This window comes from Diachasma alloeum, unplaced genomic scaffold (genome assembly GCF_001412515.2).
Source record: "Diachasma alloeum isolate Michigan unplaced genomic scaffold, Dall2.0 Dall_scaffold_00661, whole genome shotgun sequence".
Classification (NCBI taxonomy): Eukaryota; Metazoa; Arthropoda; class Insecta; order Hymenoptera; family Braconidae; genus Diachasma; species Diachasma alloeum.
Window position 1 is genome coordinate 98,788 of NW_021680793.1, and position 26,436 is coordinate 125,223.

General features: G+C 35.5%; 3 protein-coding genes across 5 annotated transcripts in view; 1 reads left to right on the top strand and 2 right to left on the bottom strand.

The window, feature by feature from the left end:
* LOC107044017 (RNA polymerase II elongation factor Ell) overlaps window positions 1-26,436 on the top strand; it is a 135,326-nt gene that overhangs the window by 97,226 nt on the left and 11,664 nt on the right. The window contains exons 3-5 of the mRNA XM_015265746.1: window positions 21,619-21,860; window positions 23,181-23,566; window positions 25,726-25,932. Coding sequence (XP_015121232.1) covers window positions 21,619-21,860; window positions 23,181-23,566; window positions 25,726-25,932 — 835 coding nt within the window. The remainder of the gene's footprint in view (window positions 1-21,618; window positions 21,861-23,180; window positions 23,567-25,725; window positions 25,933-26,436) is intronic.
* LOC107044020 lies at window positions 840-2,085 on the bottom strand. The gene is made up of 2 exons (XM_015265750.1): window positions 1,490-2,085; window positions 840-1,416 (listed from the first exon to the last, which is right to left on the bottom strand). Exons 1-2 carry the CDS (start codon window positions 2,049-2,051, stop codon window positions 896-898), a joined length of 1,083 nt encoding a protein of 360 aa, XP_015121236.1. The 5' UTR covers window positions 2,052-2,085; the 3' UTR covers window positions 840-895.
* Window positions 4,708-11,799, bottom strand: LOC107044018. 3 transcript variants are annotated; one of them, XM_029126533.1, is made up of 6 exons: window positions 11,572-11,799; window positions 10,690-10,836; window positions 10,142-10,405; window positions 9,786-10,039; window positions 8,486-8,915; window positions 4,708-4,840 (listed from the first exon to the last, which is right to left on the bottom strand). In XM_029126533.1, the coding sequence occupies exons 1-6, from the start codon at window positions 11,591-11,593 to the stop codon at window positions 4,782-4,784; spliced, it is 1,176 nt and encodes a 391-aa protein (XP_028982366.1). In that variant the 5' UTR covers window positions 11,594-11,799; the 3' UTR covers window positions 4,708-4,781. The 3 variants fall into 3 exon arrangements, with proteins under 3 accessions (XP_028982366.1, XP_015121233.1, XP_015121234.1); XM_015265747.1 differs by having other exon boundaries at window positions 9,735-10,039; XM_015265748.1 differs by having other exon boundaries at window positions 4,754-4,840; window positions 8,728-8,915; window positions 9,735-10,039.

Below are 26,436 nucleotides of genomic sequence, written 5' to 3' on the forward strand. Positions count from 1 at the left end.
ATTTTCATCGGATTCCAGTATGAGATCGACCGAATGTCAGTAATAACCTCGAAAAATAATGGTGGAATAAATGTTATTTCTATTCGGGATTTGGGAATTGAACACCTAAAAATGAGGAAATTATTGAAAAATTCACGTGTATGTAATTCACATTTCACGTTTGAGGATTTTGTCTTAGCAGGTAATTAAGTTTTCACTCCAACTCCAATTTCGGAGTATATACGATCTGTATTCTCAATTTACACGTATCCATATTGATTGTGTGTGAGGGTTGACATCGATAATGTCCGTTATTTCAGAAGTTGATTCAATCAAACCACTTATTTGTAGACACAGCAAATAAATGTGAATCTCTTTGGGACTTCTTGATGGTACATCACAAAGAAACCATTTTTTGGAGACCAAGACTTTCTGCCCTTATTTGATGTTCCTTGACTGTTCATTGTCCTTTACAAAGTTAAAAATATTTTCCAGCGTCAGTGTGAGCATAGTGATGTAACTGGTAGGCATTTTATATCAAGAAAACAATAGGAAACCAATAATTGCTGTGGGCAGCAGAGCCGTGCCTTGCACTACCAGGGTTGTCAGATGATGAGGATCCCTCCTCGCCAGCGCCCCAGGCGGAAATCGCCAGAACCCGCCACTGGCATGGAACGAAAACGCCGAGAAGTCGCCACTGTGGATGGGGGAAAAATTCAAGAGGGATTAAGTGGATAAATTGAATTTTCGTTGATATTTTCAAGTTTATTAATAAAAAGTTCAATATTTTTCTTTGTAGTCATGAACTTTGATACATTTTTGAAACATAAACTGTTATCTCTTAGATAAATTATCTCGAATTTAGTAACAAGAATTAAGTTAAATTAAGTCATCAAGTTCAGTCATTGCGTGAGGACTAGTGGAGACATTTCTCTTCGAATTGTGCAAGCAAATCGAACATCTCAGCAGCTTCATCGAGTTCTAGAGCCTCAAGTGTAAGAGTTAACTCTTCTCCCTGTTTATTTTTCTCCATTGCATTCTTCTCATACAATTTGCTGTTAAATAAGTCGAGCATATGACGTGTGGGTTCATAGTCATGACAACAGTGACCATAAACTCTCAGGTGGACTTTTATACGAATTATTGCCACCAGCATTGGCAAAAGCATTCGATTCTTCAATTTATTCTTGACTATTGTCATAACACTGAAGATACGCTCAATATCAGCGTTACTAGTCGGTAAAGTCAGAGCTCTTAGAGCAAAGTTTGCCACGTCATTGAAAGTTCTCTCTCCATTTTTATTCTTCAGTCGCCTTACCCCAATCCAAAATTCTTCAGGGCTCACTGCATCACTGAAATCTAGAGAAATATCAGCTAGCCTTTTTGTTTGGAGTTTTCTCAATTGAGATTCCACTCCATCCCGATCGATGGTTTCATCTGTAACAGAAAATAGAATGTAGCTTTTCAGAAGAGAATTATATTTGTAATATAGACGTTGAGGATAAATTACCTGCGAGCTCCCAGGGCAGATCTCTGGCAGAGATTGAATTTGTTTGGGCCAAACATACAGCAGGGGTAAAGCAATTGATTTTCTCAATAACTCCAAGATTATGTGGTAATCGTTTAACCAATTGGGCAACAATCTTAAGAATGTACGATCGAGCCCTCTGTTTCACAATGTTCAAGTCCTGTGTTGTGATTGTTTTCTTTAAGGTGCATTGTTCAGCATGATTTGAGAACTTTAGACCAAAGTCTACAGCATCAATTGATAAGAGAGAATTTTCGAATGAATCGCCTGCTTTATCAATGGCTCTCTTCACAGCATCCAGATCAGCTTGATGTAATTTGATATTTGATGGATTAGATTCACGTACTATTGGTCTGAGAAATACTGGTTTGAAAATTCGTCGGGCCAGAGAAAGTATCGACGTACGTAGATCATCATGAAGAGCAGTAATATCAGCATTCGATTTTTGGAAAGCGATATTTAAAGCCATGACATCTCTGAGAACAGTCTCCACAAGTTCCAAATACAATAACACATCATCCTTCTTGTATGTCTCTGCTAACATTCGTACTTCTGTTTTTCTGATCAAATGATGTTGCTGCCTTGGTGAAAAATTCCTTCAATTCCTTCCATTGCTTCAGAATCACGGATACAGCATTGTAAAAAGCCAACCAGCGTGTAGTCGACAACGCAACCAACCGTAGGGGCGTTTTACCCTCATTCAGCTCCTTGTATAATGCCTCCCACTTTTCCAGACGAAGTGAGCTGTGAGAGAAGTAGTTTTTACTTTGTTTCACTAAATTCTCAACCTCAGAGGGTAATTCATCTGCAGCTTTTGAAGCAGCCAAAGCAACAGAATGACACATGCACTTAATAAGCTGCAAGCTGGGCTGGCTTTCTCGTAAAAGGGTAAATAAACTGTTGTTGTGGCCGCACATATTGGACGCTCCATCTGTATCAATGCCAATCATTCTCTTGATATCCAACTCACTATCTGACAAATTCTTTGAAGTCCAGATGAAGTTGTTCTGCTGTAGCCGATCCTACCCTCGTGAATCCAAAAAAATTGGTGATAATGCGTTGAGTTCGTTGACTGAAATATTTGATGGCGTAAGCCATGTATTTGGAAGTAGATACATCCGTTGATTCATCAACTATTATTGAAAAACACTCTTCACCAACATCGTCAACTAGCTCTTTCATGAACGCAGGTGCTATCACATTCAAAATGAGCTTAGAGGTTTTGGTTCGATGTAATTGTAACTTCTCAAGAACACTTCCAATACCGAGCTTTTTCAATAGGTCAGACAAATGATCGATGGTACGTACAGAGCTATGACATGCCACGTGTATTGCCAGACCAATGTCTGTTTTCTTTGAAAGGTCAGATTTTTTATCAACACCTAGAATACATGATGAAATTAAAGGGTGAGGAAACAGGAGTGATTGGAATTCAGCGACGAGAAAAAGTCAGTCATGCAGTGGTAAAACGGAACAAGTAAATTTTTTTATATTTCTCAAAATATTCAACTAACTTTATGAAGAATGATTTTAGGAAAAAATGTTAAAGAACATTTTTTTGAGAGGATTTTACAAGCTACAAAAAAGTACCTTACAGATCTCCTCCCGAAATGACTTTCATCCGAGATAAACTCATAATAACCGAAAATGTAGGAATGAACTGCATTGAGTGTCTTACCGCACTGTGCTAGATTCTTCTGTTTTGAAGTATCAAGTTCATCTGCTCGTTGCCTGTGACGTAGTGTCTGACTGTGGACTTCAAGGTCTGCCTTGTGGGCACGTAACCCTTTCTGACACCATCTACAAAAGGCCTCTCTTTTGTTCTTGATGAAAACACTCTCTGGCGCTGGAGCTAACCATCCTACAAACAATGAATGTCATCAATACATAAAATCCTATCTATTCCAAATTTCCACTACATTACCTGCAAATTGTTCTTCTTTCTTCCAACTGCTGTTAAAAGGTCTTGCCACTTCTTTCTTAACACTTTTTCTCGCTTTCTTGGAAACTTGTGAGGGTGAAGACACGGACTCGTCCGATTCATCATTCTTATGTTTCATAGGTTTCTTTCTCTGTTTATTAACTGGCTTATTTGATTCTTTGATTACCGTAGGTTTTTTTTTTATCAACACCATTTTGCTCAGAGACACACTGCAATTTGTCAAGGGGTTCTGAGACGATTCGATACTACTTGGAACAACGACTCGTAGACTTGTACGGACTTGTAACCGGCAACCCGCGGCTGGAAATCAAAATATAAACAGAGATCACGTGATCTATCTGTGGAGAGTTTCCAATTACAAGTTACTATAACTAGTGCTGCCAGACACTGCTGACAACAATGCCGGCAAGAGTCACCGTCCAAGAATACCCGCGAAAATTCAATTGTCGAACGAAATTCGTTGAGAAGGCTACAGAGAGAATTTTTTGTTTCCATTTTTTTCCTTCAATATTTTCAAAATTTGCTAAGTGGCGAGTTGGCTTCTCCCGAAATTCCCGAAAATCGCCACGTGGCGAATTGGCGGGTTGGCGAAGAAATTGTCCCGCCAGAAAGGTTCCAAAATCGCCAGTTTGGCTATTTATAGCCACATCTGGCAACCCTGTGCACTACCGACCGCTGAAATTTGGACGAGAAACGTAATCCACCATGTGTTCACAATGCCGCTATCGGTAAATAGCGGTAGTAATCGGTCTTATGACATAATCTACTATTCTTATAGAAATGTGAGCGTACTTTATGACTATTCATTTGACATTTCTGATTTGGCATTTCTTTTCGATTCTTTACATTTTCATTAAAAAATTTCTATTTTCCAGTAAGAACCAAACGGGACTTTTCTTTGGCCCAGTTTTTTTTACAAAAATATTTGTTTCATTTTTAGGTAGTAAATTATTTCATTAATTTTGTCAAAATAAGCAAAGAATTGCTTTCTGAAGGGTTATTTAGGATTGAAATAACGATTAAACACAGTTTTATTATCGTAAAAGTAATTAACCTTTATTCAGACACATAATGCGACAACGGTCACGGCACAAGTGATGCATAGTACGAGTATATCAATGAGAGGCGCAACGGCGCCGTGGCGACACAGTCTGCCACACTGTCGGTAAAAAGGGAGACTGGCGTAGGGCGCTATATTTCAACACTCCCTCCCGCCATAGGCAGTATCCTCTTTTCCTCTCCAGTCTTCTTCTCTCCTAGTATTCTATTCTCGTTAATCACAAAATTTCTTATTCTTATTTTTGGTAACTTTATCTCGCCTCAGTATTCTTGTCAGGTAATTTCAGTTGGTTTTAACTCCTCAGTTTCCATCTCGCCTAATCGGTTACTTCCTAGATAAACAGAAAGAAATAATTTAGATATTTACGTTCATTATTAGATCCACCAAACGCTTGTGTGTTTCAAACGTCAATGGTTTGGTGAAAACATCAGCTAGCTGATCCCTTGAGCCAATCCAAATGATTTTTATATAATTCTTTTTAACACATTCCTTTATATAATGTAATTTGTTCTCCACAATGTGTCTCAATTTCATTCCTCCATTTGTTTCTGCACTAACAATTGTGGCTTTATTGTCACACCTTAAGATCATTGGAACGGGGGGATCAACCAGTATCAGTTTCAAAGAGTTGTGCAACGATATCATTTCTCGACTCGCCTCGCTCATTGCGACATACTCAGCTTCACACGTGGAGAGTGCTACTGTAGTTTGTGAGTTCGCCAAATGATCGAATCACCAAACAGTCTAATCACAAATCCACAAGTTGTGATAGAATCTTTACAATCAGAAAAACGCGCATCAGAATAACCCTGAATGTCATTGTTCTCTCCCGAATATCTCAGACCTAAGCCCGTAGTACCTCTCAAATACCGGAAAATTCTTTTTACCATTTCCCAGTCACTTTCTTTAGGGTTTACCTGATGTCTGCTTATCACATTGACCGCATATGCAATATCTGGTCTCGTAGCACCAGCCAAATACAAAAGACTACCTACAGCCTCTCTATAAGGAATGTTTGCTTTTGTTTCTGTCCTTTCCAAAGTCCCATTATCATATTCTGTTTCTCTCAATTTTCTCTCATTATTAACTACTTGAGAAGTATTCATTGGTGTACGTTGTGGATATGATTTATCAAAGCCAAACCTACTTAATATCTTTTGAATATAATTTTCCTGATTTAATTTGATAATCTGATTTTCTCTGTCCCGCCTAATAGTCATGCTTAAGAATTCCTTGGGTTCTCCCAGGACTGTTATTTCAAATTCGCTACATAAGTTACTCTTTACTTCAGCCAATTTATCGTTATCATTACTCGTCAATAACATATCATCTACATAAAGTAGCAAAAGCAAGAACTTGTCTTCATCTCGCCAAGTGAATAAGCAAGGTTCTAAATCCGAGTTCTGCAAACCCATACTCAAAGCTACTTCGGTGAATTTTACATTCCACCGTTTGGGACTGATACGAAGACCATAAAGTGCTTTTTCCAATTTGCACACATTTTCTTGCCTATCTCTGTCAGTATGATTAGTTCCTTCTGGAATTTCCATATAAATTTCCTCATCTATTAACCCATTGAGGAAAGCAGTTTTAACATCTAACTGACACACCTCTAGATTATATTTGTTTATAATCGATATAACTATTCTCACTAGAGGTAAACGAGCTACTGGAGCATAAGTTTCCCTTAATTCATAAATGTTCTTACCCTTGAAACCTCTGATTACTAGTCACGCTTTGAATCTTATTTTTCCATTTGCCTCATTTTTACACTTAAAAACCCATTTTGAATCAATGACATTTAATCTTTTTCCATTCATCATACTTAGAGGTTTTTTGACAATTTTCCATACTTGATTTCTTTCTAACGAGTTTAATTCTTCATCAACCGCATTTAACCAAGAATCTTTATTTTTACTGTTTATAGCTTCTCGATAATTTGAGGGATCTTCATTTATGTTTGCTAAAAGTGCATGATACACTTCATCTTCCTTTTGTGCTAAATCTATCTCGCCTACATTACTGATAACACTAGTGAAGAAAATATTTCCTTTCATGTTCTCATCAATTTCCAACTCTGAAAAGGTATTATCATTTATTATTTTATCTTTTATGTCAACTGTTTTCACTTTCTTGATAGTGTTTTGTTCTGAAACTTCTTTCTTTGGTCTACCTCTTCTGCGCTTTATCTCTCCCTCCGGTTTTAAAGAATCCTCGGTCTCTCCTCGATTCTTTTCGAACTTAACAAACCATTCATCATTATTCTCCATTTCTCCATAGTCTGGGAAATCTTTGATACCGTTTCCCTTGTATTTATCTCCATACACTAATTTTTCATTGAATTTAACATGTCTACTTTCATAATATTTTCCTACCTCTGGCTTTAAGAGTTGATACCCTGGTGGAGTATATCCAACCAAGACCATACCTACACCTCGAGGTCCAAATTTTGGGCCAGCATTTCTAGCAATTTTTATATAGCTTAAACTACCGAATCTTTTGATTTGATTAATATCAAAGCTGTGATCAGGTGCGAATCTTTCTAAAGGAGTTATCATATTGTTTGATTTATGTGGAGTCCTATTGTAAGCGAAAACTGCAGCAGTTAAGCCCAGATCCCCCATGCCCTTTGGCAGTCTCGAGTCAAACATATAACACCTCACCTTTTTTTCTGGATAGTTTGATTAAATCTCTCAGCGACACCATTGTGTTCAGGTGTATCAGGGGAAGCTAACTGTAATTCCGCCCAGTAGATTACGCGCGCTTCTAATGAACATCTCAAGACAATGTCCTATTTCACTTTTCGCCTTCATTGGATAAGCCATAGCGAATCTTGAGAAGTCATCGATGAACACAGAAATAAATCTGGATCCCTTAGGATGAGAAATTGGAGTAATAGGTCCCATCACATCTGAGTGAATTATTTGCAATGGTGCTGTTGCTCGCCTGCGCACCGACGTGAATGATAATTTATTGAATTTAGACGTTAAGCAGACCTCACAATCTCTAATGAATTCATCATCAAATTTTACTGCATTTAATTCTTTGTTATCTGGGAATTTCTTTTGTAGTGCCTTGAGGTAACTCGTTGAGGAATGTCCAAATCTACAATGCCACAACATGACATCATGATTCCTCATATAGCTATTTTTATCAATTGAAAGTTTGGGGAAATCTTCTAACGAGTCATCCCATCGTAATTCATCAACATCTTGCAATTTTCTGTCCCAAATGGTGTAATCAAAATTTGATTGTTCATAGGGAATCTTTTCTTTATTAATAATTTTCTCTTTTATTAAATTTTCACTCCCCTTTTCATTATGCTTTTCATCCATTTTATTTTCTTCCTCATTACTCTTATCACTTTCGTTTGTTTTTTCACTTGTTTCGTTCTGTAAGTTTGCTGTGACACGTCTGGTGAGATATCTTTTCACCTCATTTTCACCCCCAGTGACATCAGCTACATTTCCTACTACTCGCCTGTTTATTTGCTTGAAAGAATTCTCACTGATAGAGTTTGACTTTACTATTTCTAAATCGATTATCCAGTAAGGTTTTCTGTAAATCCCCAAGATGAAAAGTTCATTCGACACTAGATCAAATATATCAATTTTCTTGTCATCTAAGTAGATTGCTAATCCCATTTCGGCAAATTTTCTTAATGATAGCAGATTTGCTTTAAGAGCTTCTGCAAAAATAACGTTGTCAATTTCTAATAATTTACCGCTCGCCAGTTCGATTTCTACTGTTCCTGCTCCCTCCGTTTTCAAGTCCGCTGACTCATTTTTATTCGCACTTCTAATTACTCCACAATCTAATTCGTTAAAAGTTTTAAATATAATTCTGGAATTTGTTAAATGCTCGGTCGCGCCTGAGTCTGCTAGAAAGTCTGTCAAAAACTTATTTCCATTTGTTTGTTTACTATCTGCATAAAATATTTCAGTAGTTGATTGATCATAATTTTCTTTTTCCTTACCTTGATTGGAGTTATTTTTCTCTGTAGTTTTGTCGGGATTAGATTTCTTGATTGATTTGTGAGATGACTTAAACCCATGTTTGTTCTCACTTCTCTTATAGGAGAACCTACTCTTATTAAATCTTCCTCTTTTAATTGGACCATATGTTTCACCTCTCATTGGTCTTTTCATTCCTCTACCATTACCTCTATATTGATCTTGATAATTGTTTCGATAGTTAAATTTAAAATTGGAATTGTACCTTGGAGTCTGTTTAGAGTATCCCGGACCACTTGGTGCATTGTCATTGTTAGTTATGTTTGGGCAATCTCTCGCCTTGTGATTCCCAAATTGATTGCACTTGTAGCACAAGTATCCTTTCCCTTTATTGGGACAGTCTGGTCCTTTGTGCCCATACGCCTGACAGGCAAAACACCTCGGCCCCTTGTGCTGTGCAAAATTAGCAGTTTTAAGATCTGAATCTAAGAGCTCACTTTTCGTCGTAGCTTCTTCTTCTAACATCGCAATTTTCAACTCGCCAAACGTCAAGCCCACTCCTATAGCTTTCTTTGTTACTTTTTCAATGATTTTAATATTCGGAAAAGCTTTTATTACTGCATTGTAAAATGCATCTTTCTTTTCGCTTTCACTCAGAGGAATGGTGTCAGGAGCATTTTCATACGTTGCAATTTTCTCATCAAACAAATCATTAAACTCGCCAGCTGTCATTTTGGTTGGATTGTATCTCATATTATACAGGTCTTGTCTCACCGAGTGTGAAGTTACATTAAACTCGGCCATTTTTAATTCTTTTAATTTTTTCAATATTTCTTTTGGATCTTGTAGTTTGACGATTTTAGGGTGATAACTTCTATCCAAATGGTTTATCAGAATTTCTCTAACTTTATGCTTCTGTTCTGCAAGAGTTTCCTCATCCACAGTAACCAGAATGCTATCGTCAATGATGTGTAAGAGTTTATTCGTTTTGATTTCTGACGAAAAATAATCATAGAAATGTTCATACTTCATTTTGCTGTCCATTTTATAATCTCTTTTAAAGCTCATTCCTTTGTTAAGCAATTCTATTTGTAATTTATTTGTTACCTCGCTAGTTAATTGTTTCAACGGATTTTGATTGTTTCCTTGACTTGACTTTGTCTGATTAATTTCATTAATCTGCTTATTGACTATTGAACTAATTTGATTTTCTAGATTCGTATGCTCATTTGACGCCACTCCTCCGTCTAATTTTTTCTTGTTTGTTGTTACCTTAATTGATGATTCGACATTAGTGCGATATTCATTGAAAGTTCTTTTTACTTCTTCTATTTTATCGTTGTGCTTTTTGTCCAGGGCACTCAACAGCTCCTGTACTTCCTTTTTATCTTTTGCTCTCGCCTCAGCATTTAGTCTTAACTGGTTTCTGTTCTCTGTTAAACTTTCATACAGTGCCTTTGTTGAAGTTATATTTGAGTTGCACAATTTTTCCACCATGCTCTTCAGCTCAGCCAGCTGTATGTCTACAGAAACTGTCTTGACAGTCTTGTTGCCGTTAGGCTCAACTGTTTCATCATCTAGATTAGATTTTATCAATTTCAATTTAATATTTACTTTATTGTCTGCTGTAATCTTGGGTTTCGGTTTGATTTGGTCAGTTTTGTCAACATTAATATTACCTGTGTTTTTCCCGCCTGCACTTATCTCGCCGCCATTCGTCTCGCCTCCAGTCAATTTGCTTGACTTGGACTCGCCTGTGGCCCTCGCCTCCGTGTTTCCCAAGTCTTTGTTCATGTTCCTTGACCTATACTCGATTACAGCTGTTGTTGACATTGGACTCTTCGGACCGTAACCTGGTAGATACATTGGCTTATTTTCGGCCAACAATGCAGCTTCTAACACAGTTAGACATCTCCATTGATCCCCTGTGAATTCTCTTTTATCTAATTTTAAAGAGACCGAAAAATTGAGGATTATTGTATCTGGTTACAGTTTTTGTATTCAGGTCCGAAATCCCAGACTCGACTTGCTAAACATAAACAAACCGAATCCAGGATGAGTGTGCTCTTCAGAAAATCTAAACATAAGACCTCCTCCAAACACACTCAAGTCTTTTATGATTGCAAGAGATTGATTTAATTTTCTCAAGCAATTTGACGTCTTAATATTCCGCGTTTCTAATGTGTATAGTATGCTCGCCCATTAACACGTATGCCTGATGTCTCACCTGTTACATATCCTGTTCCTTTGTCTGGTAGAACATACACTTTATCGTCTACTATTGCCAGGGAGACTAGTTCTCCCTCGTGGTTTCCTTCGATTAAATGTTGTCTGATCAGGAGTCTCCACACTTCATGCAAGAGTTCCTTATCAGCTGTAATTTTAATTTATAAATATCTTCGTCTGAAGATGGCAATTTCTAAAAATTCAATTTCTTTGGTTCGACCCGTCAAATATTTAATTTGTTATTCTCGCCTATCAAATACTTCTAGATTCAATATTCTTGCCAATTAAATATTTCGATTTTGATGCATCCTTAATTCATGAATTTCAATTGTGCACTAATGTCTGTTGATTTTATTTTATTACTTTACATTACGCTGGCGGACCCCGCACACACGCGGAACGCGGCCGAGAAAGAGAGAATTTTTGTTTTTCACACCAATTTTTATATATACACACTAATTTTTCTTTTTCTTTCTATTTCTTATTGTTCTCGCCTTGCTCGAGCAATGTGTGTGGACTGCAGTCGTCCCTCTCTCTCAGACGCACCCCGGTTGCACGCGCAATCCACCCGTTGCGTCTACTTGTTGAAGCCTGTTGAAGCCTGTGCTTGCCTTCCCCGCCAAGAAACTATTGTCTCGGCGTCACTTGGCTTTCTTCTTTTGTTTTGCTTTAAATTTGATTTTATTTATGACAAAAGATATTTTATGCTTTTCAGTGATTTTTGTGAATTTAATGGGATTTCTTTATTAATTCTTTTTAATCTAAAATTCTCGATTTTAGGTCGGCGTCGTGGACAATTTATTTCCAGCCGCCATTTTGATCCCCTCTATCTCTCGGTCTCGCCAATTCACTGCACTTATTAAATGTATTTTTCAGTACTTACTTTTCCTCTTATTACTTTCCATTTTCCTTTCCTTTTGAAATCACTCCCCAGCTCGCCTCGATATTTTTCTCTTTTGGATGTTTCTTCTGATTTGCACGAACGCGTGTGATCCACCCGGACACGTGCCCGGCCGCCCGATAGCGTCCTTTTGGAATTTTCGATTTATCGCTTCCAATCCTTTTATTTATGATAAATTTTAATCACGCACAGTTGAAGTGTGCTCGGCCCATAACCTGAAGGGTTATTTAGGATTGAAATAACGATTAAACACAGTTTTATTATCGTAAAAGTAATTAAGCTTTATTCAGACACGTAATGCGACAACGGTCACGGCACAAGTGATGCATAGTACGAGTATATCAATGAGAGGCGCAACGGCGCCGTGGCGACACAGTCTGCCACACTGTCGGTAAAAAGGGAGACTGGCGTAGGGCGCTATATTTCAACACTTTCATATCGTGTGGAATTTTTTCCTCAAAATTCAATCCAACCCCTTTGTTTTTCGCAAGATAGAACAAACTTCCACTTAATAATTGAAGAGAAACAAACAGTTCTACTCCAGATTCATTATTCCCACCGACTTTTAATTATTCATTCAAGATGTCCTCAGTTTGTTTCTTCCATTAAACTTTTTCTTTGGTTTTCTGTGAAAATTGTATTCTTTGAAAGACATATTAATTTCCGTTCGAGAACAGGCGAAAAAATGCTTATTTAATAGAAGTTTTTATTTTAAAAGATTCTTTTCTTTTAGACATTTACTCTCACAACTTAATCACATTCAATCACACTAGTTTCGACAAATAGCAATTCAGTCAGATTCCAAAAATAAACCATAATCTCACAAACTATCTTCATGACAAGAAGAGATTGGAATTTTTCCCGAGTAATAAAATAGGGACTATAAATGAATAACCTCTTTGAGCCACCATATTTATTTGTATGGGTGCTCATGTGGGTGTTTATTTCTTTTAGACATTGCTCCGTCAATTCCCACTCTTATGAACAAAGATCTAATTTCTTTACTATCTTGGGATTACACTGATAGAACGGATTAGTTATTGTTAATGAATGGATTTTGCTTGGAGATTAGGGTCTATTTGGTCTCACCAAATGTTCATTCGTTAATAGTTAACGAATCTCGTTTGGAATAAATGAATCATTCTATCAGGGTAGTTCATCAAAAATCCTGCATTTCCCGCACCCCAATAACCCACCGTTCTCCACGAGACAATTCGTTTTTCAGTCGGAAAAAAATTAAGTCGTTGTGGACAGGGATGGAAATTGATCAAGCATTGGTTAATTCTTACATGGTCGCAAAGTGAGGGAATCCCCGTTTAACCATACGCAAACTATAGGGTGCCACTGTAGAGCGAGTGAGATGCTAGAAAAAAGCGACCACTTGAAGTAACTCTACCCCTGCGGCTGGACTCGTTGAGTGCTTTTGAAAAAAACGATTCTAACAATAATTTTTTTGATGTCTAAATTATTAAAATAATTTATAAAGGACATAAGCATAAGAATTATTTCATTATTAATAGTTTTCAACAAAAGTAAGAATATAGTATATTGTGTTACAAGTGCGTAAAGAACCACTTTTTCGCACGCACGCGTAACACATCCTACTTTTTGTAATACCTGCCGAGTTCACTGTTCGGAACCGTAGTGGGGGTAAAGTGGTTGCTTTTGTGCACGGTGTGCGTAAAACAACCACTTTACACACACTAATCGGTTTCGAAACGTGAACTTTTGAGGCAGGTATTACAAAAAATAGATTTTCAATTGACTAGCTTGGAAAAATTAGTGGCAACACTGTAGGATAATGTGACGGGTGAGAGAGGTCCCGCCAAGTGACAGCTGACCGAGCCGTCGTTGCCATGTCTACTCCTGTTCACAGTCAGTCTCCCGTGATTCTGGTTGGAAATTGTTACGAACAAAAAAACTAAACGATAAATCGTTATCTAACAGGTGCCAATATTTTTTATTATTTTTTTCTCGTTTTTAGGAAAAAAAAATAGATTTTAGTCTTTATTTTAACTGGAGCTGTATCAAATTTAGCGTTTTTCACATAAGACCCTGTGTTAAATAATGAATTTTCAACATTTTCATTTATAAAAACTTGAACGACAATTAAATGAGGAAAAAAATTACGATTCCGAATTACACAGAGTTTTTATGCGATTTCTTGTAGTTTTTTAAAATCTTTGAAGGTATCTTTAAGGGTAGAGTTACTTTAACCGTCAAAGGAGATGACAAAAGTCCAAAATCTCTACCACATCGAAACTAAAATTTTTTGGAGCTTTCTAAATTCAGTGCTTTTGTTCATTTTCTTTTAGTCTTAGAAAAACTAGATTGTCTTCTGAGGGTGAGGGGGGGAATTGATTAGACAATTCATTAGAAAAAATTCTGTTTTCCTACATAATTTTGTTGCACCGAAATTTAAATTATTTTGAGTAACGAACCGATTTACCACATTAATTTGTGTCTCAGATGTCTTCCTCTGATATTTTCATTGAAATTTACTATTTCAATCCTATTCTTCATTCATCACTTAGAGTCCTTGCTGGAAAATCCAAAGAATGGAAGACAAATGATCAGTAGACAGAATCGTCTCTTTCCACCCGACCTCATTAGGTCTCCAAATTTGGGCCGTAGCAATGCATACTGAGACCACAAACAGCGCCACCACAGTAGCAATCGGAATCGGCAACCTACTGACACACTATCTGTCTGTGTCATCACGAAATCGTGCTCAAGCAAAGTTACATATGAAATCTCAAAGTTGGAACTTTTTACAAAAAACAAAGAACTCAAACGGTATTACTTTCGCCATAGTAGTATCGATGGCTGATGCACTGTTCAAGCAACGCCTTTCTTCGGTCCATCCACGATGTTACGAAAAGAGCAGAACAGGTGGAAAAGGTCGAGCATTTCATATTGAGGATATTGAAGATAATGGTGGAGATTATCGTTATGCAATAGGATCTTATGTGATACCATTACATTTTACAAGACATTATTTATTTCGTTTTTTAAACTAATTATTTAACCATTTTTTAAATCGAAATCCAATTCCCATTTTCTATAAAAATTACTAGCTTAAAAATTTAAGGAATGTGCCCAATCCTTGTTGTTCTCCATTATTTGTTCTCGAGAGCAACAAATGGCAACAACAGCAACCGACGTCAGTGGCCGAGTGGATTAGACGCAAGTCTAGTGTGCGAAAGGTTGTGAGTTCGATTCCCCGTGGGATCGAATTTTTCAACGGAAGGCTCCGGCGAGCGAGAGGTTGCTAATAGAGGAGCCGCCTGTACTGGCATGGGTTTTCTGTGGTTTCCCCATGCTACTTCTATGTTCTATAGGAGTGCGAATGCGGTACAGTGTAGAATCCACAGCCGCATGCATAGGGTTGGATAGAGTGCCAAATGGGACCCGAAAAGGGACTCGGAGGCCGTAAAAAAAAAAAAAACAAATAGCAACAGAACTACGAATTAGGAAATACAATCAAAGGAACAACTGGATTTTGAATTGGGCTGCCCACGAGAGTAGACGCAAAACTTCACTATGGAGAGATCGTCTCTAAAAGCATTGTGTCGTTCATCATCTCATCATTATTCCAGAAGAATTCATTTCCTGTCGGTCTCAGTTTTTACACATGAAAAACAGGAAAAACTTGAGGCGGGAAAAAAATGAAATTTCATTGTTAGTTGACTACCAATTTTCAGGACTGTGATAGTGAATGCGATTTAGAGGGGAAAAATCATGAAATTTCAGATGTCACAGAATTTTCTGGTTTTCTATTCCTTCTCAGAGAACTAATGGAACGGGAATTTACAGTTGTTTGATTTTTCCATGAAATTTTGAATTTTCAATGGCAAGATTTCCCGAAATATTAGTGGAATTGGAACGCGATAAAAATTTTCGGAATTTGGCACGGAAAATTCAGATTAAAATTTTTGACAATGTACACATTTAAATCGTCCTTCATGTGATACTCTGTTGAAAAGTGAAGTTTTGATGAAGCCAAACATAGAAGCGTTATTTCAATTTTCTTATAACGATTTTTTAATTGTATTGAGTATCACTATTCAAGGAATCTCAAGTCATACGTTCCAATGTTTAGGGAATCATAATTATCACCATGAATCGGTTGTTTTCCATGAACAACATTTTTTTGTAGAGTTATGGTCTGAAGGGCCATAACTTGTAAGTATCATTGAATGCTTTTCCCAAAGTTTTAGAATGTACACCATGCCTTATATCATATCGTCTATCGTAAACCGTGAATTTTATAAATCCGGAATATCGGCCCCACGCAATAGGCCATTGCAATGCATGTGTTCTCAGAGGTGATAAATGAAGTAAAATAGACTATTTAAAACTCAAAAAAATATGCCAATTAATCTTACAGCAAGCATATGTCCCGATCTGTGTATTTATATTAAATCAGACAACTCGTAAATCGGTGGGAAAAATCATACAAAATCAGTTTTAGTTAAAAGGAAGTCGGTCATGAAACCCTGCATGACGAATAAGTATGGTATATACTGTCATAGATATTTGTTCCTACATTCGATGAAACCATTCGCACATATATGGACCAGTCTGACAAACAATTATGAGCACATGAAGACCTCTACAATTTAGAAGTGATAAAACACATCTACACATGGAGTTATAAACTTCAGAAAAACATAAGACATTTATGTGACATAACATTCCAAGTAATTATGATAAAAAATTCCGATGGCTAAAGAAAAACACGGTAATTAACGTGATTGATGATTTCTCATGCAATGTTCTATCTCAAGACCTCTAAACCCACTAAGCTCAAATTCTCCCGAGTTGTATAGCTAAATAGTATTGTTCACTACCCAAGATTTTAGATCTTCAAATAAAGTTTCAACCACATTATAGCACACATGAGCAAGATGACCACATAGAAATAGAAAAATGGAAATATCTCAAAAACTTTCAATGAAAGGGTGCTCATATTTTTATTTGACCAGATAGCCACCATTATAACGAATATTTTGACAAAAAACTGAATTGGGTTGAGTGGTTTTTGAGATATTAAAGAAAAAAGTTTCACATACAAAGTTGAATATCTCCAGAACTATTCGTCCGATTTCGCCCATCCAAAATACCAAACTTTTTTATTATAAAACCTAGAATCGTGCGGAGTTTGCAAATAACGATTTTTGAGAAATCGCTATATCTCAGGAACTACTCAACCGATCGGGTTGAGGTTTAGCACAAATTGGTGCCTCATTAGTACCAACTATGAGCCAAAATTTCAGCTTTTTTGTAGTTGCTGTTCTGGAGTTATTGACACATTTCTGGACAAACGCACACACATACAGACATTCTCTAAAAAAACATATCTCAACGGTTCATACCACCGTGAATCATGTCAACGCAAAATTAGAGAATCGCTTATTTTTATTTCTATCAAATCCATTTGTAGAAATGAAAAAAGCCAGCCAATGCCTACCTTTAATATTATAAGAGCTATAATTATACCAAATTTCAACTTGCTACCTTCTTTTTTTCTCTAGTTATCGTGCTTACAAAAATAAAAAAATCTGATTCTTGGAACGTTTGACCTTTCTAAGTTGAAAATAAAGTTTCAGTTTTACCCAGTATGATAGGAATATCTATACCCCGCGTTTCAAAACTAATGATATAATATAAAGTTATATGACCTTTGACGTTATCTCCATGTGAAAATCAATGATAGAACAACCACATGTCATTTTTAGAGAAAAACATTATTAACGTCAATCACTCTGTTCCAAAGACTATTGAATCGCTCAATCTGCAATTTTGCAAAAGAGCGTAGTTCGGCGATACTAACCATTCCTCAACATTTCAGGGTTTCATTACAACCTTCACTCACATAGGGAAACGTCAAAAGAACTTTCACGGTGAAAAAAGGACAAACGGCAATATCTCGTAACCTTGGTATGGACGGGTGTATATTTTCGGAAAGAAATAGGTAGAAGACATCAACATAAATATTGAAAAAAAAAAAACAAGTGAACAATGGCATTTTTTTGACAAATGAGTATGACAATTATTGCTAATAAATAGGCAGTTTGCTTCCGAATGGGTTCGTTTTTTGAAATTCTTATTTCCGAGTTATTTTACTATTCTCTTCTTCTATTTTTTCATATCATAGTACTGTCATCACTTGAAATGTCACCAAAATTTTGTGTACTGTTTTGTTTTGTCAAATAATTCTACATTTCGACCCTCTAAGACTCTTAAGACTTGAAGTCGTTTTCATTCCGGGTTTAATCAAGGTTCAATCAAGATCTAAAGTGTATAGCCGGGATTTAATCAGGTTTTATTCAGGATTTAGCCAGAGTTTAACCCAGGTTCTATCAGAAGTTAGTCGGAACCATGAATCAATATGAATAGGTATTTAACATAATAGACTGGTACCTGAGTTTAATAGAGATAGAGATTTTGATATAACAAGCTCATGACGGTATTGTGTAACTTGATAAGCAATGATGCTGTTCTCACCGTTTTGCAACTTGATTAAGAAGCCATTGAAATATGCTTTTCAAGCCCTGATTAAATTGCTATTACCGATAATACTTGCAGTAATCATGAAAAAAAACTTTCAAATCGCATAAACAATGTGTTGTAACTCAACAACGAATTGTGCGACCCTCATCACATTCTGATAGAATCAACAGCATATTCTTAGCAATTTTTGAGCCATGACTAATTCCATTTTGATGACAATTTTTTGAGTAATCGTTGAAGAATCGATTTTTGGAAAAATATCAATTTTAATTGGCGTCAATGAATAGAGCTTATTAAAGTCTATATTCATGGAAAAATTCATGAAACTAGATTCATTTCTCATAAGAAACTTTCGAAAAAAATGAAGAAAAAAGACCACATACATACACCATTTAAAAATGGCATATTTGGACTTTTTAAACCATAATTAGGTACCCGAACACAAAAAATTGGAAACTTATATTTGAGCGATTACGAAGCTTCCATTCGGTAGCAAAAATGAAATAGATCTATGACTCTGGACAACTTCCAGTATGACTCAAAACACGTGTTTCAATGATGAGAAGTAAGGCCAGAAAATTTTTTAAAAATGAAACGTGACACAATTGGCAAACTTCATGATTTTCACCTTTTCTTTATTCATCATTGTCGACATCTAGAAATTGAAAAAAGAATTTTACTCTCCAAATTTTGAAAGGTAACTGGAAATGAAACATTTTAGTGCTTGATAAATCGACATCGGTCGATTAGAACGCGAGTTATGTGAAAAAAAATCAGCAGATAGCTGTATCTTTGATACAGCCGTAATTTTACGTGGATACGTCTATCGGCATCCCTTTCCTTCACCGAACATCATAGTGTCTCATTGTATATATTTATATACAATGAGAGAAATATCGTCATAGTATCACAAAACTAATTTCTTGCCCCAAATATCTCATCTCTTGAGAATAAATTTCTTGGGCTAAGAATTCCGAATAATGTATCAGACAATGTCAGATTTCGGTGGAGTGTTCAGGACTTGAACATGAACATTTCATGATAAAGTGAGAATTTTTTGCCACAAGAAATCGTTTTTTTCATGTCAGATGAGAAAATGACGAAAAATATTAAAAGCTTCGATTCTGTCTATCATGAATCAGAGATTTTCATATTGAATGAATAGAGAGTTTATGCAGAGGAAAACCTCCAGAAATTAAAAAAATATAACCGTCACTTACGCTCAATCGCTTTGAGTTCGAAGGGAACCAATATCTTTTTTTCCTTCTGTCAAACTATTCTTTTCTTTTAAGGAATATTATCTCATCTCGAAAAAAGTCATCACCTTTTCATTTAGTAACTTCCTCCTTAACCGGAAGAGCACCGATTTCTTGTTTGAAACCTAGGGTGACCAGACCAATTGCTGGACGGTTAAAGGAAATTCGAGTGTCGTGGTAGGATCTAAAATTAAAGAATCACCTTAATGGGGATATGATGGCTTCCATACCTTCAAGAATGTTTTAATTAGCAGAAAAAAATTGTGTAAAGTGAAAATAACAAAACAATAATTAAATGGAGAAATAGATGAATGTAGCCGAAACCCCCAATTTCTGGCCGACTGGGTCATATTTTTTTTTATTTATCAAATGTTGAGCAATAGAAGAAAATAATTGATCATGTGATTATACACAAGTGATATTATGGAGAGGTGAAGTAATTAATCCAATTTTCATTCTATTTGTGGAATATTCAATGCAAGTTGAAATCGTCCAGAAACCAACCTCCGTCCAGAAATTGACCTGTTTACCCTACCATAAATTGATCAAATATGTATGCGATGTTCGGCATATTCGGAATTTCGCACTGTTTTTTCATGACAAGAGGTTTTTTTAAATCACGATACGAAAAACACCAAACAAAATCATCTCTTCCATACGGGTTATAGACAAAATCTGAAAAAATCAGGAGTTAGTTTTTTAAGCCCTCCACCCCGTGAGTAATCCCTGTTTACCTCTGAGGAGGTCTATACTGATTTGACATGTTAGAAATCTTATTTTTTCTTTTTTATGCATATCAATTCGATTTGCATGAGTTCATTCGATATCTAAAGGTCACCGTCATTAGACTTCCATCTCATTATAATTCCTGTTCTAACTTCACTAAACTGCAGTTTTACATTACATCCTCAACGGAAAAATTGACTCGTTAAAATTATATCATTGGGATTTTGTAAATGTCTACCACTTTGTTGCCACATTTTAGTCGATATAAGAATGAAGTTAGTTCATTATATATACCGGATGTACCCTCAGTTTTTATCGCAATTGTTAATCAGTTCCACAGAGAGTATGAGTGAAAAACATTCCATTCACCTAAAACGAATCATGATAATAGATAGAATCATGACAAATTAATTGAATTGGAAAAACAATTTTCGTTGGAGAATAGGTATTTTCATTTTCCATAAATTAAAAATTCTGAAAGCATGTATTCTCATTATGAAAGAATCGTGTGATTCAACCTCGCCGAATCTATGTCGAGGCCGATGTAACCTCTTGAGAGAGTAAGTTTAATTCGATCATTCATAAACCGACGATACATCCCATTGTCATTAAAGTCTTTTTAATCGAGTTTAATACTCATAATTAATTCTTTAGTTTTATTTGTTATTTATTGTGGGAAATTAACTGAACATGCGAAGTTGGTAATTTTGCAACTTTTTTGTGTTTTATATTAGGTTTAGAGGAAAATAAAAATTGACGATTTTTCTGTAACCGCTAGCAAGATTTTCATCAAAACACATCCAAAAAAGTCGACCTGAATCAAGTCGGACTGAATCATGCCGGGAATCGACTTGTGTCATGTCGAATTGACGGCATGAATGAAGTCAGATTCAGACAGGTACGCACCGGAATATCAGCTTCATTCAAGTAGATTTTTCGACTTGATTCAAGCCAATTTTTCGGTTTGATTCAAGTCGATTTTTCAGCTTGATTCACGTCGATTTTTCGGTTTAATCTAAGTCGATTTTTCGGATTGATTGAAGCCGATTTTTCAGTTTGATTCAAACCGATGTCGGCTTGACACGTTTCTGCTTGAAATATACCACTTTTCCACTTATATCAGCCCCAGAATCCGGATCGGCGTAGTCCGGGTCACACGGCTTGAATCAAGCCGGCAGTCGATTAGAATCAAGACGACGTTAACTTGAATCAGTACTTTTTTTGGGTGCAATGATCCTTTGGCCCTTTTTGCCTAATTTGGTCCTGATCACTTTTGGGCCTTATTTTGAGCCTGACCGCATTTGGGCCATCCTTATAGGAAAGGAAATTTTGTTATAATATTTTTATCTACAAATTTGTTTAAAAAACTCATCACATGAAATTTAAGGATAATTAAATCATTGGTGAATTTCTATTGGATTTCGTCATATTGAAAAACGACAAATTCAATGAAAACAGAAAGTAATGAGAAGAAATTGTGAGGAAAATGTGTAAGACAATTCACTAATTTTCATTTTCTTTTGTGTTTTAGCAATTATCATTCCCATCTTCTCAATCAAGCCATGGGTCTGCGGGTTTCACGTTCACCCTCTCTGGGAATCAAGACATGGAGGGTCCCCAGGGTAGTTTCGAGTGCATACAGCAGGCTGGGCACAGATCCCTGCAGAATCTCGGAGCATTGCCATGCAAAATGCGAATACAGGCAAATGACGATGTGTATGAGGCGACTAGACATCGTATGGCGGCGGTCGATCAGAATAACAAGACTAAATGGTTAGTATTAATTTCTGATCAACTCTTTTTCGTAAGAAGAAATTCTATAAAATAATTCAGCAGCTAATTTTGAAATATTTAGAAGTTTAGGCAAAGTTGTGGAGTAGTTTCCATTTTTGTAGCAACTTCATGAAGTATGAAAAATATAATTTGACATTCACTGATATTTTTCCTGAAACTACTAGTTTTGGAAACATTATTACATTACATTACATAATAATAATCCGATAAAATTTGTAGTTTCCAATTCTCAACTTCTGTCATTTATTCCATTCATTCTATCAAAAGACAAGGATACAAATCAAATTCATGGGTATTCTTCCTTTATTCCAAAAAATATATCGATTTTAAAATTTTCTAGAGGCATTGAAAAATTAAGTTTTCTATTTCTTCCCGTCTACGTTTTTTTGATTTTTTTTCATTTCTTCTCGATAAAATTGGACCATAGAATTTCAAAATATTCACATCTCGCTCATATTCGAGAAAAAAAGTGATTCCAAGTTTCCACGGCCAGAAATGAAGAAAAACAAATTTTCTCCATTTTCTAGCCAATCATCCCTATTTAAAAATTTTCAGTCTCCATTTCGTGATTTTTGCGATTCATTGGCATTTATGTAATTCTATTCATTCTTTCAAAAGACAAGGAAAGGAATCGAATTTGTGGGTATTCTTTCATTATTCGAAAAAAATAATTTTTTTTTTATGGCTTTCCGGAGCCATTGAAAAAGTAATTTTTTCAGTTCTTCCCGCCCACTTTTTTACATTTTTGGATTCCTTTTGCTGAAATATTGATATCCCTCTAGTAATTGACGAAAAAAACTGATTCGAAGTTCCCACCGACATAAAAGAAGACAAAAACCATTTTCTAGCCGATTATCCCTTCTGATTCTTTTTTCATTTCTTGTTCATAATAATAATTAGAATCCGACCATAGGAATGAGAAGTACCGATATCCTTTTACTATATAAAAGGAAAAATAAATTTTTAAAATTTTTAGCAATACATGGAGAAATGTTTCTATTACCCGAATGAGATTTTAAATAACTTTGATTTTGTGTGTTTGTTTTGATCGCAAAAGAAATTTTTTTTATTGATCTTTGACATAATTCCTCTTCATTCAATGTTCTAACTTGTGAATTAAGGAAATATATATATCCAATAAGAATAAGAATGGATAAAATTGAATTAATCTAATTGTGACAACGGAAATGGGAAGAAAATAAAATAGCATAAATTACAATTGTTTTAACAGAAAATATTCATATTAGTTTTGTTGATTTTCGGTTCTTCATATTGGAAATCGTCTCAATATGTTCACAGCACCAGGGTGATAAAGGCAAGTGGTCCAGATATAGGGCGAAAAGTTAAAGTGAAAAGTACGGGTCGAACGATACCACCACCACCAGCAACTTCGAGGCATCGCGAAACAACGAGCATTCCAAGTTCCATGAGTCAATCGTCTAGGCTCATACCCTCATCCGCAATGCCCCGATCTCATGCAATGTTCCATTCATCATCGCAAGCAACTACCAATTCCAGTTCTTCGCCCTCTTACAAGTCAATATCTAATAACAATCCTCTAACGCGTCATCAACCTGAAAAGAAAAATAGTGAACTTTGTAGAAGGCCATTGAGGGAACGACTCATCCATGTGCTGGCATTGAGGCCTTACAAAAAGCCGGAGCTTTATGATCGCCTTAATCGAGGTACATAAACAATAACGAATCAACAATTGGAATAGTTTTAGTAATGGAATGGTTAAGGGGAGACTACTATGAATTTTAAAAATCACGAATTATTTTTTTTTAATTCGACTCGTACACAGCTAATTTCGTTTTGTTTAAGGTAAAATGGAAGCTCTATTTCTATATGAACTTTTAGAATTGTGTTTTCTCCTGCAATTATTATTTTTTATTTATGAAACTACTTCATTGACTCAATAATGCAATGATCGAATCGATAACGAATCAACAATTGGAATAGTTTTAGTAATGGAATGGTTAAGGGGAGACTACTATGAATTTTAAAAATCACGGGCTATTGTAGTAAGATTTCTCATGCATTGAAAATCGATAGTGCAAAAAAATCAATTGTTCATTGTTCGTTTGTCCCGCAAGCGCTTAAAATATTAAAAATAGCCCAGGGCCTCCAATTTCTGAGCTACAGAGGTATTTTTTTTATGTACACAAAAAAATGTGTACAATAACAACTACGAATTATTTTTTTTTAATTCGACTCGTACACAGCTAATTTCGTTTTGTTTAAGGTAAAATGGAAGCTCTATTTCTATATGAACTTTTAGAATTGTGTTTTCTCCTGCAATTATTATTTTTTATTTATGAAACTACTTCATTGACTCAATAATGCAATGATCGAATCGATAAAGTAGTTTCATAGATAAAAATTAATAATTGTAGAAGAAAACATGATTCTAAAAGTTCATATAAACGCAGGGGTTCCGTTTTCCCTTAATATAAAAATTTGTGACATTCATGTAAAATAGGCAGAAAAAATATCCTCAAACTATTTAAAATATATTTTCGATTCCTTCAGAAATATTTTTCGAACCATTTTCCATGAGTGGTGAAATTTTTTATAAAAAAAAAACGAAATTAGCTATGTAGGAGGTGAATTTCCAGAAACTAATTCGTAATTGTTATTGCACGTATTTTTTCAAAAATTTTGACCAAAAACAATCTCTATAACTCAAAATTGGAAACCCTGGACTATTTTTAACACCTTAAGGTTCTCCGAAGTAAACGATCAATAAACAATTTTTTTGCACTAATTATTCGTTTTTAGACACATATAATCGATCTTCAAGGTATGAGAAATCTCATTCCAGTAGCCCGCGAATTTTAAAACTCATAGTAGTCTCCCCTTAAAGGAAATAATTTGGAAATTGCAAAGCGAATTGCAGATTATTTTGCAAATATTTTTGGAGATTTTCATCGTAGAAATTTTTTCGTCTACAGAGCAGTTCTATTCCACTGCTCTGAATACGTGCGATATAATCTGCGTATGTATTAGTGTGTTCTATTAATTTCTTAATATTTTGGTAATCAGTACCCTCAAGGACCTAGTTACTGGAGGGGATCCAGTAACCGGACATTTCTGGGATTTCTGTGGCTTAATTCAATGGTATCATTAATTATTAGGGATAAAATTGTTGGAATCATCCAGAGACAGCAAACAAAATCCGAAAAACAATTCTGTTCTCAATAGAAATTGAAGCTTTATAATTTTATATATTTATTTAACAGCTGGTCTTAGTTGTTCAAAAACGAGGTCTTTGACGATAATTTATTGAAAAAATATTAAAAGTTCCTTTGTTTCAATGTATCTTTGCCTCAACAAAGGTCCTTTGGCCATTTTTTCCATCAAATTGTTCATTTCTTCGGTAATACTCGATTAAAAAAGATATAATACTGCATATTGTAATGAGAAATAAAACAAAAAGCAGCGGTAAAAATTTGGAATATTTATGCTCAATGATTTCCACACAATCATGAGACAATTCCATTAGAATTCTTATTGAATTCCCTAGCGAAAGCGTTTCTATCGAATTTTTTCATCATGAAAAATATAAATATTTCATTTATGTCGCGCCGTGCAATAAGTCGAGTTTATCGCACGCTGCGCTTCGCGCAGCCTGCTCAAAACTCGGCTTCTGCACGACTTGACATAAAATATTATAGAGCACTCGGTAATAAATTTCGTTTTCAACGAATGTGTAGTTTACAGGCCGAGCCGAAGGCGAGAAATTTGAAGAAGGGAAATTTGTGCCCTTGTACTCTAATGTACTATAATCATTCACCATTGATTAAAAGGTTTGGTCCTGTAACTATATTTTTTTCTATTGCAGAGGGATTGAAGGATCGTGAAAGAAGCGCAATAACGAATATCCTAAAGCAAATAACTAGCATGAAGGATAATGCTTATGTTCTGCAAAGGCACGTGTGGAACGACGTGCAGGAAGACTGGCCATTTTATACTGAGCAAGATAGAGCGACATTGAAAAGAAGAAAACCCCAAAATTTGACTCCACCAGGGTCTAGCGATTGTTCAAGTGGTGAGAAAAGCCTCTATCTCAACGAAAAAAGTTTCAAGTCAGAATTTCAAAAGCCTATTTCCATAGAAAATTCCAAAACTATAAAAGAGAGATAATGAATCATTAAGCAAGTTTAATAATGAATGATGGACAAATCAATGAACGAAGCTAGATTTTGATAAATTTATTGAAATTTTTTTGTTATCAATAAGCGCATTCATCTCCAAGTGATGTAAATTAATCGAGAAATCGGGGATTTTTGATAAATAAACACTAAATATATTTTAGTTTCATCAGGCTATTGACTCAATCAATGTAGCGTGACTAAACTTTGATTGAGTCAAGAGCCTGACGAAGCTAAAACATATTTAGCGAAACGTCAAATCCTTGACAATTCGATCATAATGTTTTATTTCTCCAAAATCCCTGATTCCTGGATTAATTTTTTGTTATGATCAAAGAATTTTCAACGAAATATGTCGTTAGAAGTTGGGAATGAAGATCATTTGCTTAATAATATGCCTC